At 46.2% G+C, this 14,779-nt stretch overlaps 1 protein-coding gene across 1 annotated transcript; it reads left to right on the top strand.

Annotated features, from left to right (window-relative positions):
* The first annotated feature begins 3,546 nt into the window (after positions 1-3,546).
* Positions 3,547-6,796, top strand: HSPB2 (heat shock protein family B (small) member 2). The gene is made up of 2 exons (XM_083481229.1): positions 3,547-3,741; positions 5,925-6,796. Exons 1-2 carry the CDS (start codon positions 3,648-3,650, stop codon positions 6,365-6,367), a joined length of 537 nt encoding a protein of 178 aa, XP_083337355.1. The 5' UTR covers positions 3,547-3,647; the 3' UTR covers positions 6,368-6,796.
* Positions 6,797-14,779: the final 7,983 nt, after the last annotated feature.

Below are 14,779 nucleotides of genomic sequence, written 5' to 3'. Positions count from 1 at the left end.
TGCATCTCTCTATTTCCCAAACTTCAGTCCAGTTCACTAAATTTCCACATTAGTTTGCAGGGTTTTTTGAAGTCCTTGCAAAAATTCACCAGCATTTTAGTGTGCATTTCCCTTAATCCATTTTGGCAAGCAATTTCACCTAATACAATGCACTTGTGTGTCATATCTGCACTAATATTTGCATTTCTATGAATAATTTTCCATTGGAGAGCTGCATGAAATTTGCAGGATAGCGAATTTCAAAGGAGAGAAAAATTGATGAGAGAGGCTGGTATGCTTTTATACTTTCCATTTAAAAGGGCACGGGTTCTCCCTTGAGCCATCCTGTGACAGCCAGGACCAGATGCTGCTGAAGTAGGATGGAGCTGTAAGGTGGGGGGTTGGCGGGTGGGGGCAACTTTTTGCCTGGCTGTAGCCAGCTATGGTCTCTGAGATGGCTTCCTTCTCCAGTTTCATCTCATGTAAATAACAAGGGAGACAAGATGTCTGTGCACCTGCTGCCCCAAAGGGTCTTCAATAAGTCTCTGGTTTCACATCACATCACAAATGAATACGGGATGATGAGTGCGATGGTGATGCTTCTCGCACTCTGTGAATCATTTCTACTGAGGAAAGATTGCAGTCCTCTGCCTGCTTTCCTGAGGGTAAGAACTGAAGGGCTGGGCCTAATGTAGGGCATTCGGTTGTGGGGAAAGTCCTTAACAACTTTGTGTCTTGTCTTTCCTCCTTGGCAGGACATTTTACAAGGGATGGCACAGTTTGTTATTCACAGTACCCCAGGGAGGTAGATTAGCATTTGAGAGACTGGCCCAAGGTCACACTGTGTGTTTGACAAAGCTAAGTGTGACAGGGATCTGCACGCATTGGGAATCTTTGTGGATGCTGGATCCATTCGGACAGGTTGAAGCAGATTGAAGCAGCTGCCTCAGGGGGCAAATTCTGGGGTGGGGGCAGAAAGAGGCAGATGTTCCTCTTGAGGCCTCTGGCTGTACACTTCTGTTGAGGGACACATATTGTCCTGCCCCTTCCAAGCCTCACAACTAGCCTGCTTCTTTCATGTACAGACGGTTCAGAACTCTATCCCGTCACCAGTAACAAAGTAAGATTCATCTCTCAGTCCAGTTGGTTTGTCTACAGTGCAGTGCAGGGGTTAGGGTTAGTGGTTAGGGTGCTGGACTAGGGTTCAAATCTCTACTCAGCCATAAAGCTCACTGGATGGGCGACCTTGGGCTAGTCATCATCTCTCGACCTGAACTACCCCACAGGGTTGTTGTGAGGATAAAATGGGAAGGTGGGTGGAACCTTGGACGGCCCCTTGCGTTCCTTGCAGTGCCGGGTTTATGTATAAGCTAAACATGCTATAGCTTAGGACCCCACTCTCTTGGGCCCCCCCAAAAAACCACTGGATGTACATTTCCAGAATATAAGATGAAAAACAAATAAAATAAAACCTACATACAGCAACAGTGTTTTGTGTTGTGTAGGCTCCTATGATGTAAGTAATGGTCCCTTCTAGCCTGCTCCCTGAAATATCACTGGTTTGCTCATTTCTATATATAGGGGACCTACATTCTGCATGGCAACATGTGCAAATGGCTTTAGATACCTATTAGGTCCATCAATTACCATATAGCATATATTCAACACAAAAAACAGCGGCAATTTGTTGTTGACAAAGGACAGCTGGACATGTAAAGGGCCCCATTACCTTCAGTAGCTTAGGGCCTCATCAAACCTGAATCTGGCCCTGGTTCCTTGGGGGAAAGGTGAAGTGTGAATGCATTGACTATATAAATAAATAGGTGGCCTGGTGGGGAGAGCACCTGTTTTGTTTTGTGTTGTTTTGTGTTGTTTTTGCATCAGGCAGCAACTGGTCCTGGTAGAGAGAGGAACCTTTCTTTCACTACCAAGCAGAGTCAGAAGTCCACAGGGAAGGAAATAGGGGGTAACTTTAGATGTCCTTTTCCCCTACCACTTTATCCAGTGCACAGTGTCTTCCTCTCTGCCTCTCTCTGGATGCAGATGACCATTTGCCAAACCATGTGGGTTTTCTTTTTTTTACTCCTGTGGCAGAACAGCCCCTTTGCACATTTGCGTAGCATACAAATCACTTCTTTTGAGCCAAACGAAATGATACATTGTGAGCTCAGAACAAAACAACATACCTATAGTGGTTCCAGGCTCCAACTGATTCCTCGTTGCCAACCTTTTCCCTTTTCAGCTCCAGGCCAGCCTTCCTCAAGCTGGTGCCCTCGAGATGTTTGGGACCATAGGACCCAACCGTTAGCCATGCTTTTCTTGTGTTCTCACCTGAAGGATACCAGAACAGAGAAACGTGCTACAGACTATCCCATCTACAACAATTGAGCATCTTATGCAGCCTTCCTGCTACATTAATGCAGAAGTATCTCCCAATGTCTTTAGGCCAGTGGCGTAGCGTGGGTTGTCAGCACTCGGGGCAAGGCAAGTAATTTGCGCCCCCTAACCCGTGGATTTTAGCAGGGGGCAGAGAACTGCGAGTGCGAGTGCGAGCGCGCCCCCCCCCAGATGTTGCGCCCGGCCCCCCATGCAACCCCCACGCTACGTCACTGCTTTAGGCATTGCATTCGGGGATTGTGGCTGTAACGACTTGGCGAGCTGGTAAGCGCTTTTACCTGAAGCGGGCTGTAATAGTATTTATTTATTTATTTGTTTGTTTGTTTGTTTGTTTGTTTGTTTGTACCCCAGCCACTCTGGGCAGCTTCCACAAAGACCAAAAATACACTAAGATGTCACACATTAAAAACTTCCCTGAACAGGGCTGCCTTAAGATGTCTTCTGAATGTCAGGTAGTTGTTTATCTCTTTGACATCTGATGGAAGGGCGTTCCACAGGGCAGGCGCCACTACCGAGAAGGCCCTCTGCCTGGTTCCCTGTAACTTGGCTTCTCGCAGCGAGGGAACCGCCAGAAGGCCCTCGGCACTAGACCTCAGTATCCAGGCAGAACGATGGGGGTGGAGACGCTCCTTCAGGTATACTGGGCTTAGGCCATTTAGGGCTTTAAAGGTCAACACTAACACTTTGAATTGTGCTCGGAAACGTACTGGTCTGTAAAAGATACTGAAGTACTCTCTCCATAGTACATAGTTGTGGAGCAGCCACGCAGAATGCCTCTAGTCTAGTCATCCTGGGAGTTGACTAGGGCTGATGAGATTTTAGTCGAAAACTGCTGGAGGGCACCAGGTTGGGGAAGGCTGGTGGATGCACTCCGTGAGGGAGTCATGGAGAACACAGTGGGACTGGAGGAGAGGACACTGCCTGTGGAAACAGCCAGCTCTTCATTTCATCCATGTGGCTTCCCATCCAGTTGTCCCACAACACGGCCGGCTTGGGAGAATCACAAATTTCTGACATTTCTAACAGCTGCAACTGCGTTGTCAGAGGGCTGCACAGCGAAAAGATGCCTCTCGGGTGGAATGCAGCAAGGAGCTCTTTGGTCATCATTGGGGGCTTGGCGTTCCAGGGCCTATCTATTTTGGTCCATATTTTATCACTTGCTCCCCCACCCCATGGAATTTGCCCCAGGAAAACGTCGCAATCGGACTGCAGCCTTCACAAGGAGACACAGAAACAGGTAGTCAACGAGGTCCATTCCACCAGCAAAGACCATGGCAGAGCGCACTGTCCCTCACGCCTACCCCATGAGCGCGGAGTACGAGTTTGCCAACCCCAGCAAGATTTACGACCAGAACTTTGGAGAAGGTAAGAAAAATGACTGGCTGGTAGCATTTCCCTTTGATTTGCACACAGTAGATTGCAGACAATCCAAGGCTGAGCTGGTGATTCTAACTCAGCGATTGAGGGAATCCTATGGAAGAGTGATTATGAAACAAAGAATAACACACACACATTTTGTAATTATAGAAATGTCCTCGTGAGCTTGCATGGAAAGAGTGTTTGAAGACCCTTTTTTCACCACACTTTTGCCTCCCTGAACAAAGGCACCAGTGTGTGGCAGTGACTACCTTCTTCATGGGTCTGATGAGACTGAAGGTGCATCCAATTGAGTGTTTATTGTAGGATTGCTTTTCTTCATGCATGTGAGATTTCTTGCAGCATCCAAACAGCATTGTTGCATGAAAATGCCACCCCATATTTCCGGCTGTTTAATCCAAATTTCCCCTTTCTTAGGAAAAACCTGTTCATGATATCTCAGTGACCCATTTATAATATTAAAAACCCCATCTGGAAACAACCTCTCTATTGGAAACCTTTTAGGTTTTTTTTAATTATTATTATTCCTACAATCAGAACTGTGTCTCAGTGTGTTACCCCAAGTGCTGATAATCTGATTCTTTGCTTGTTTACCCAGAAATAAGCTTTTCTGGGTTCAGTGGGGCAGTGGATTGTGGTCTGAGATTATAGAAAACGCAAATCAACCTCTAAAAAGTGAGTTCTTTCAATTCTTAATGTATAATGCAGTCAGATTGCAACTATAGGCATTGCCAGGCATTCACAGTGCTAAATAGAATTATAGAGGCATAGCTATAGACACACTCTCTCTCTGTATCGCCTGGGATGATGAAACTATATATCCATATCCCCTGGGATGGGGAAACATATCTTGAAGCACATCTCCAAATCCTTAATATTTTTTAGTCCATTAATATTGTGGTCATTAAAATCAATATGTGTGCCCAACAGTCAGCAACAGTATCGATCAACATAAAGGGATGCATAGGTTTGTTATACTGTAAGGCAAGGTTTTTGGGGGGGTTTTAAATGAAAAAACAAGCCAATATGTTACAACCAAGCTATCTGTAACCGCACACAATGCAAAAGAGAGAGACAGCATCCCAGGTGTAAGGGAGGAACAACCCATGAAGATGAGACCATATGGGTCAGTTGGCTTTACTTCTGTTTTGCAAGAAGTTAAAAAGACTTCCAGCTGGCAAGGGAGCCCTCTCAAAGCTGCTGGCAGCCGGGAACGAGATCCTTCTCTTTCTCCACACGGATCCAGGACACTTTATGGAATGTGGCTGGCACAGAGCTGCATGGAGGGGAACGGTGCCAGCCAGAGATTATTTTTATTTTTTTGCAAACTCCGTTAAAACTGGTGAAAAGCTGAGCTGGTGGGTTGTGCACAAAGCCCGGCTGGAGTTGCAGTGGCTGTTAGAGGAGAAAGAATGCAGAAGGCAGCAGTAAACCATTCAGCGCTGAACAGAGTGAAAAGCTGCAAGCCCCCAGAGAGAAGCCGGTGGGATGACTGTGTTGCATAAAAGGGCTTTTGTTGTCTGTTCCAGACTACAGTTGGCTGCCATGTGCCTCTCTTGCTTCTGGGCCTGGCAAAACGGCTGGGCAGGACCAAGCCTAGGGCAATGGTAGGTGATGCCTTTGGGTGGGGAAGAGCAGGCAAAGCGGGAGAGGAAGGCTCCAGTGTAAGGAGAGTGAGAATACATAGAATCTGGGAAATAAATGAACCCCCCAAAAGAAATATATCGGGAACTCCAAAATGCTGAGTTTGCCAAGTTTCCTTAGCATGGCAGCCTATTGAACATATGGCTGGTTTATATGAGGCAAGCCTGCTCTTTTGCCACTCTTTGACCCAGATGCTATGGACCTTTCTCAAAAAGACCTTATTCTCCATCTCATGATGGCCACACAGCTCACCACTGCAAGCTATCAGGGGACTCTGGAGAGCAACGTTTATCATAAAGTTTGGTTGACGAAACTTTGGGGCCTGATTCTGATGGATAAGTTGGCACTACAGCTATGTGTACGCAGGGGCAGTCAATAGACTGACCCTTTTACTTCTACATAAGTAAACAATGCACTTTGGCACTGAACTTGCTTTGGCACGGAACCTAAATCCGCCTCCATTATTCTTGTTATTTTAATTGCACTCAAGTGTGGCATAATCTGTAATTGTCAATTCTCCCTTTTAGGTGTTTCCCCAGGGGAAATCCTGTCCCCCACATTGTACCATGGCTACTACATTAGACCTCGGATTAATAAGCAGCTGGACCGAGGGATCTCAGAGGTCAACCTCAACGACCACAAATTCCAAGTGTTCCTTGACGTTTGTCAGTTCACGCCAGATGAGATTGCTGTCCGCACAGTGGACAATCTCCTGGAGGTGACAGCTCAGCACCCACAGAAGGCAGATCGGCATGGTTTCATATCCCGGGAGTTCACCAGGACCTATATCCTCCCTCTTGATGTTGACCCTCTGTTGGTCAAAGCCACCGTGACCCATGATGGTATTCTGAGTATAGAAGCTCCGCGGACAGGAAAGGAGGTGAAGGCCAAAATCAATGAGGTGAAAATAATACGCCAAGAACAGCCAGCAGCAGAAGGAAAGGGCTGTGAGGAGAAGCCACAGCCCTAAAACATCCCTCAGCAATGTCCTCTCCCACATTGAACATGCCCCCTTCAACGTGCACACATTTCACTGAATGTCAGGATTGGACAGCTGATTTGGGGAAGGGGGCCCACCCACATGGCTTTGTGGGGTCCTGTCTCTTTTTCTCATCCTTTAGATGTGGCAGCCATTTTGTGTTATGCCACGCACCCGCAGCAGCCATTTTTTTATGCCATGCCCCCAAGGCAGCCATTTTGTGACTGGTGTCCATTGCACATTCTCAAAAAAAATTCAAACATGCCAATCGGCATAAAAAAATTGGCAAAAGCCCCTGTCCTATTGTATGCCTACTGACTTGGATCAACATTTTTTCTCTCTGTGTGTGTTTGAACTGTTAAGCCTCATGCTCTGAATGTATAAATTGGTTTTTAAAAAAATAAATAATCCTGAGAATTATACGCTTGTGGACCTCTGTACCTCACTAATATTCTTTCAAGACTCAGAGGCAAGGAGATAGGATGTTCATTTGACCAATCAGAAGGCAGTAGAGTGCCTGGCGGGCATCCTGGTCAATCTGATTGGGCTGAGCTGCTTCCATTGGTTCTGCCAGCAGCAGCCACCATCAATTACTCATGTTGTCATGGCAACAAGGGCACTGCCACTCATCGCAATGCAGTTAGTTTTGCCTATTTGGTCCATGGAGCTCAAGTTAGTGGGATTCTGAAAGAAACAAGCTGGTGACAGTGCAGCAGTGCCAATGTTGATATGGCCCCCTTCATGCGTATGAGCTCCCACCATGCCCCAAATTATGAGGCATATGTCGGCAGACTGGGCAAGCACACAAGCCACCTTAGCCTCTTCCCGCTATGGTGAGATGTATTGTGTTCCTAATTCAATGGCAGCACAGTAATTATTCCCGAGTTTTAGTAATGCTGTAGAAACAAGGGCCCGTCCATACCTCAACTTGATGTGGATTGTGAACCCCTTGTGCCTCCTTTAATTCGCCCCTTGTTCATGCAGCATTCTCTTCTAACTCCTGCTGTCCCAGACTTTCTCCTCCCTGAATCCAGAGATTCCCTATGCAATCAATATAGCTATTTTGGATTTTCAAATCACAGGGATTTAGGGAAGAGAAAGTGTGGGACAGCAGTAGTTGGAGGAAAACACTGCACAAACGAGGGGGAATTAAAAGAAGCACAAGGCGTTCACAATCCACATTAAGACGAGGTACGGATTGCCTCTAAGTTACCATATGCATATTGGCACCCTCTTTTCTTGGAAATTCATATCCCCTTTTCTGATGGTGCATTAACTGGCTGCTCCAGCAGGGTGTGTTGGCTACTGAACTCATATGTTTGCTTTTTTTGTGCCGTGAGAATAAGGCATTAATAAAACCACAACTGAAAGGAGGCACATGTGTGCTTAATCCAGTGAGGCATGCCATTCTGAAAGCTCATAAAAATAAACAAAGGGGGGGGGGAGAACCGAAGTTTGTAATGCTTACTATTCCTCATGACTAAAACATTTCTCCTGCGCAAACAAGCTTACCAGCTCTATTGACTTTTACTTCCACAACACACCTTGGAGGCAGCTGATTGTTAACCGAGGGCCATAAGCAGGTGTTTTGCAATGCAGGTGACCTCAGGGTACACATTGGGAGTAGGCCCATCATCTTGATGTGAAACAGCAGGAACATGAATATAAGAAGCTTGATAAGTTAACAGGGTTTAGACTGCAGTCCTGTACCCGTTTATCAGGGAGTATGTCTCGCTGAACTGAGCGATACTTCCGAGTAATTACGTAGACTGTTATAATGACTACTTAGAGAGCACCAGCATTTTATGGCACAACGTCAGTAGTGTAGTGGCAAATTCAGAAGTGCAGAGTCCCTTCTTAATAGTCACAGCCACTCTCAGTCACACCCTCCGAAGATTATGCAGCATTCTAAGATTATGCAATCTTATAATGATGCAATAATGATAAATCGGGTCCTCCCTTAAAGAGGGCACGTATTGCAGTGAGACCTGGAAACCGACACCCTGTGTTGTGGGTGGGTACAGATGGACAGCCACAACACCCGATTGGTAGGTCCCTCGTAGCTGGGTGCAATCTGGCCAATGGGACGCAGTCTAAACGGTTTGAGGGACCAATTTATACCCATGCATGTGACCCAGAGCTTCCTCTTTCGGCATGTGCATTCGGAACACCCACCCACCTCTCCCTACTTTTAGGGCTTTGCGCTTGACCTTGCTATGTCGTCATGTGTCGTCTGTCATTGGGACAGGGGCATGGCAGGAATTTTCCCCACTTGGCTGATTGGCTGTGGCCATTTGGGTTTTGCCTGCCGCGTAGCAAATCGTCACAACTTGTAAGGTTGCGGATAGGCTCTGGTTCAGGTGATAGGGATGGGAGGACGCTCTCGCCATCCCTATGTGAAGGGTATTCCGTTAAAGGAATCCAGGGACTCAATGGTTTGGTCAACCCCTGAGAGGGGGACATTTGGGTGGTGGAGATAGCCTGTTCCCGGCTTTCCGCTTATCCAGGTGTTCACCCTTGGCTGACCTATGCTGGAACCCTGGGTCAGCGCTACTGGCATGGCAGGGAGCTAGTTGAACCAGAGCCTATGCAAACAGTCAATTTCTGTAATCAATAAAGTTGTGACCTAAATTCTGCCAAAAACCAAAACTAAAATTTGAGACAAGTGTGAATTTATTTAGGGGGGAGGTTTCTGGGTCTGAACACGCAAATAGGGATGCATTGCAATGGCCAGTGCCAATCTTCTTTCAGAGTATCTTAATTTGTGTTTTCCTTGACGTTCCTGTGTATGTAACAGAAGTTGCACACCAGTCTCTTGAAATGGAGGTACCTTGTTTATTCATTGTGTCTAAATGCTTAGGTTTGGAGCATACTAAACAACCCCCCCCTTGGTGTTTTCCTCATGCGCCTTTTCCAGAGTGACCCTAGTGTTGGTGGCTGACTTTTCTCCTTTCACTCTGATGACTCCAATCAGCACTAAAGGTGAGAAGGCTTCTTAGTGGCTAAAAAAACCTTTCTTTTCATGCTGAGTGTGGGGCTCTAGGATGCTGGAGACAGAGACCTACTGCATATACAAAAAGGTGTTGTTTTTTTGGCCCCCCGTGATCCCAAATCCCCACATGTTTGTGTGATGTAAAAAAAAACACAGATCCCTGCCCAAGAAAACTTAGTTTTCTATTTTTCAGCAGAAGGGGCGACTGCAAAAGATGGAGAGAGGAGAAGGTATCAGGGAAAGCAAATGAATCGTCATGCAAATTTGGCTACAATATCTCAAGAGGCGTCTGAATGCATAGTGAACATACATGCTTCCTAAAATATATAGTTGAGGGGTTATCATTAAAATTGTAATGATCCTGAAAAAATGCCAAGTGCTTGTTAGCCATCCCCAGGGTTCCTTGGCAAGAAGAAGAAAAAACTATTCAGGATAAAGTTTCCTTCTTATTGAGCATCCCATTAGGCAGAGGGAGGCAGCTGGCTTGAGCAGCTGATTGTGGGTGCTGCCAAAGGACAGCAAATCGTTACTTATTTTATTCTTGTAGGGGTTTTTTAATGCCCAGTGAAAGAGAGAGGGCTTTGAGGATCCCAAATTAACTTGGGTGCTATGCACCGTCCCAGAGGTGTGGAAGATAAACCATTTTTTTTGTACCTTCTCAGCAAAGAGGGGAGAGGAATTCAAGCCAATTCACATTTAACAACCCTACCAAATGCGCACTTTCTGAAATAATATGCGAACTGAAACACAGGCATCTAAGATCTAGGGGTCTTAGTAAAGCACAATATTAATATGAGTCAACAGCGTGATGCAGCAGCAAAAAAAGCAAATGTTATTCCATGCTGCATTAACAGAAGTTTGGTGTCTAAATCCAGGGAAGCCATAGCACTGCTCTATTCTGCCTTGGTCAGACCACACCTGGAGTACTGTCTCCAGTTCTGGGCACCACAATTTAAGAAGGTTGTTGACAAGCTGGAACGTGTGCAGAGGAGAGCAAGCAATATGATCAAGGGTCTGGAAAGCCTTATGGCGCACCGTTGAGGGAGTTTATTTATTTATCTATTTTATTCAGTTTGTATACAGTGGTACCTTGGGTTAAGTACTTAATTCGTTCCGGAGGTCCGTTCTTAACCTGAAACTGTTCTTAACCTGAAGCACCACTTTAGCTAATGGGGCCTCCTGCTGCTGCCGCACTGCCGGAGCACGATTTCTGTTCTCATCCTGAAGCAAATTTCTTAACCCGAGGTACTATTTCTGGGTTAGCGGAGTCTGTAACCTGAAGCGTATGTAACCCGAGGTACCACTGTACTGCTTTTCATCTAAACATCACAGGGTGGTTCACAACATAAAAAGTTATGTTCAGCTTGGAAAAGTGGAGACTGAGAGGAGATCGAATAGCCATCTTCACATATCTCAAGGGCTGTCACCTGGGAGATGGAGGAAGCTTGTTTTCTGCTGCTCTGGAGGGTAGGACCCGAACCAGGGGTCTGCAACCTTTAAGACAAAAAGAGCCACTTGGACCCGTTTCCGAAGAAAAAGAAACTGGGAGCCGCAAAACTCGTCATTATAAAAATAACTTTTTTGTCACTTTTTTATTATTTCTTTGTTTGACCCCTCAGAATTACTCCTCCTCATAGAAATAAACATTAAATTAACAAGTTACCTTTTTGTATGTGTGTGTTCTTCACTCCCCTTCAAAACAGCGACCAGCGTACATGCCCCCTTTCAATGCAGTGACCAGCGTGCATGCCCCTTACAATGTAGCGGGCAGGTGGGCGGGAAGGTGACGTCGGGACGGTGCGTGACTAACGCACGCACCGCCCCCATGCGACGTCACAGCCAGTACAGCGCCCGCCACAGTGGGGAGTGTCGGGGCGCACAATGCGCCTCCTCCCCTTGCTAGTATCCGCCCCGGAGCCGCGGCAAAGGTGTAAAAGAGCCACATGCGGCTCCGGAGCCGCGGGTTGCAGACCCCTGGCCCAAACCAATGGATTCATGTTACAAGAAAGGAGATTCCGACTAAACATCAGGAAGAACTTTCTGACGTTAAGAGCCGTTCAGCAGTGGAACGGACTCCCTCAGAAGGTGGTGGGCTCTCTTTCATTGGAGGTTTTTACACAGAGGTTGGATGGCCATGTATCATGGATACTTTAGTTGAGATTCTTGCAGGGGGTTGGACTAGATGACCCTTGGGGTCCTTCCAGCTCTACAATTCTATGATTCTATGATGTTTAGAAAGTCATGCTTCTCCAGATTTTGCAATGCAGTTCCCTGGCCAAGTAAGGTGTACAAAAATGCATATACTAGGGTAATTTTTGCACTAAAATGCATATATTAAACAACATGCAAGAATGCACGATATTAGGCAAATTTGCTTGGGAAGAATATCTATGGTAAATTAGGCTAAGAAACAGGAACTGGCCTCTGATCATCCAGTGAGTTTGGCAGCAGCCAAGCTTTTGTACTCGAGTCCTACTTGTGGGTTTCTCATACGCATGGAGAGAAACGGATGCCAAATGTGCCTTTGGTCTGATCCAGCAGGTCTCTTCTTACATTTGCAAAACTCAGTAATTCTGACTTTTCATCCTCTTTTCTCTGCCCCGTGCTGGTCTGGTGGACTTCAGGATGCCACCCTGCAGAGCTGGGCACTGTTCCCCTCTTCCAGCCTGTTATGTACTGAGTGGAATAGGATCCAAAAGGCAGCAGTCTGATTGGTCCACAGGAGCCACCCAATCCAGCTCCAGGTGGAAGGGAATCCGCAAACTGATTGACCTACAGGAGAATCCTGGAATTAGCCAATCACGTGGGGCCCATTGTGTAAATAATGTATATAAGGCAGACATTCTGGGGGAACTTCCATTCCTCCTCACCTCTATGAGCTGAATAAAGAGCATGAAATCCACTAGCGGCTCCGAGTATATTTCACTGGCAACGAAGGTGGGATTCTCGACTCCAAGTATATTTCACAGCCAGTGCTCAATTCCTTCGTTACAGAAACAGATTATTGCACACACCTCTCGTGTCAGTAGCAGTGGAGGAGAAATTTAACTTTGTTTACATTTCAATGAGAAACTTCCTAATTCCACACCTCTTGAGCCAATGTGGGAACCAAAACACAACCATCCTTCAATATCTGCAGTTCTCTGTATTTTGCAATGCAGCTATCCAACCAAACAGTGCATACAAATGCATATAATGGGGGAGGGGTGCACCTTAAAAATGTATATATTAGTCACAAAATAGCATGCAAAATGTGCATATTGCTAAACAAGAAACTACAAAAATGCATTTAGTGGAAGAAAATTGCACTAAAATGCTGATGAATTTTCATGAGGATTTTTAAAAACAAATTGCAAATTGCTGCAGAAATGTGGAGAGCTGGATTTAAGATTGGAATAATAACATTCTGGTTTGCCCATCCCTACATTTCAGGCCCCAAAGAAGTGGGTCTTGGTTTTGGCCCATCTACTGCAGGGAATTACAGGCCCAGATTTTTGCCAGCAAAGCATAATCCACCCCCCACCCCACTGCCCCGCATTGCATTGTTAAGCCTGGGCGCTGAGACCCAGACTCCCTTTTGTGCCCGCAGACACGTTATGAAAAGGGAATGTGGACTGGCAGCCAAGGATTGGCTGGCAGGGGTGGTGTTTTTGATGCTTCTCTGTTTCCCCAGAGGAGCTAAAAAAAACCCTGAGCAAACTGAGCACATGTCCAGAGAGGGGCTTAAAGGAGCAGGCGTGCAAACCCAGAGTTTGTGTTATTTTTGGGTCTCAGCACAGGGCTACGAAAACTCAATAGACGGTCTGGAAATCAAAACAGATTCAGGGACTGTGCCCATATTAGCAAAGGTCTAGTCTTTCTGGGGAGGGGGTTTGTTCAGGGCTACTCTACTGCACTTGTTTGCACTAGAATATAGTCGTGGAAGCCACTAAAATGATCAGGTACTCTGGATGCTTCTAGATGAGCTGCTTATTGAAGATTCATTCTGATTGGTTCACAGAGAGATTAGACAATGTTGGTTATTTAATGAGCATTCATTCTAATTTGTTTGGGGGGGGGGTTAGATTATGATGCGTCAAAGCAAGTGTTACTGCCTCTCCTGGTATGCCCCGCGGAGGACCTTAAGGTCCACAAATGACAACATTTTGGAGGTCCCAGGTCGCAAGGTGGTTAGATTGGTCTCAGCTAGGGCCAGGGCCTTTTCAGTACTGGCCCCAACTTGGTGGAACGCTCTGTCACAAGAGACTAGGGCCCTGCAGGACTTGACATCTTTCCGCAGGGCCTGCAAGACAGAGCTGTTCCGCCTCGCCTTTGGTTTGGACTTAGTCTGACCCTCATGTTTCCCTCTCCTTATGGTCTTGATTTATGGGCTACTTTTAAAATGAAGCTGCATTTCAAATTGCATTTTAACCTGTATTTTAAATTGGTCCCCTCCCCCATTATGTTTTTACTGTGATTTTATTGGTGCTAGCCGCCCTGGGCAGGGTATAAATAAAACGTATTATTATTATTATTATTATTATTATTATTCACACTTTCCACAATCAGCATCTGGTTGGTGACTGTGAAAACAGGATACTAGAGGAGGCAGGCCTTTGGACTGATCTTGTAGGGCTTTTATGATTCCCATCACCTGTCGCCTGATCTTTTCAAATGGAGGTTGACCTTGGGCCCTTCTACATGCCAAGCACGAGCTCTCTCACTCGGCTATGGTCCGCTTCTTGGCCACAGCCTTTCCACCTAACCCTAATTCTGCTGGGTATCTCAATGAGCAGAATATCTCCTCTTCCTTTATCCCTTGCTGTCTCCTGCAGATGCAAGGTGACTGGTGATGGAGAAGAGCAGAGAGAGCTACGTATACCCTGTTTTTGTTTCAAAACTTCCTGAGTCTAGTTTTTGGAATTCCCCTGCCAAAAAGCTGCAGATAGCATGTTCAGGGATGGCAAAGGCCACCTGTAGAACTGCTGTCTCTTTTGCAGCTGCAGAGGGCTCAGGAGGCCTCTCAGGAACATAAAAGTAAAGAATACACACTAGCCCCCGTCCTATAAATTAACCATACACTCATAATCCAATCATATAATGGTGTGGTGGGGAAGAAGGGAGGATGTTGGCAGAAGCAGACTTAGGGGAGCATGACTGGGTCACCCACACTGAATTTTGGTGTTGCACCAATTTTACTGCTGAAATTTTAAAGCCTAAAGTCTGCCACTGATGTCGGGCCAGTAAGTCGGGCTCATGATCTTCAGGTGGGCTTTTTCGGAGCAAAATGTTGCAGGAGAATAAGACAAGCCTGCAACCACGGGCAAGACGGCTCCTCACCCCACTGGAAGTTTGGAAATATTTTTCAAAATCAAAATCTATGCATCCGTCCATATGGATATGATTCCTTCTGTGTGCGCATGCCAGATTCC

The sequence above is a fragment of the Podarcis liolepis genome (genome assembly GCF_965112155.1).
Source record: "Podarcis liolepis genome assembly, chromosome: 16".
In the NCBI taxonomy this organism is placed as follows: Eukaryota; Metazoa; Chordata; class Lepidosauria; order Squamata; family Lacertidae; genus Podarcis; species Podarcis liolepis.
Note: the sequence above shows the minus strand (reverse complement) of the source record. Positions and strands in the feature narration are given on the sequence as shown.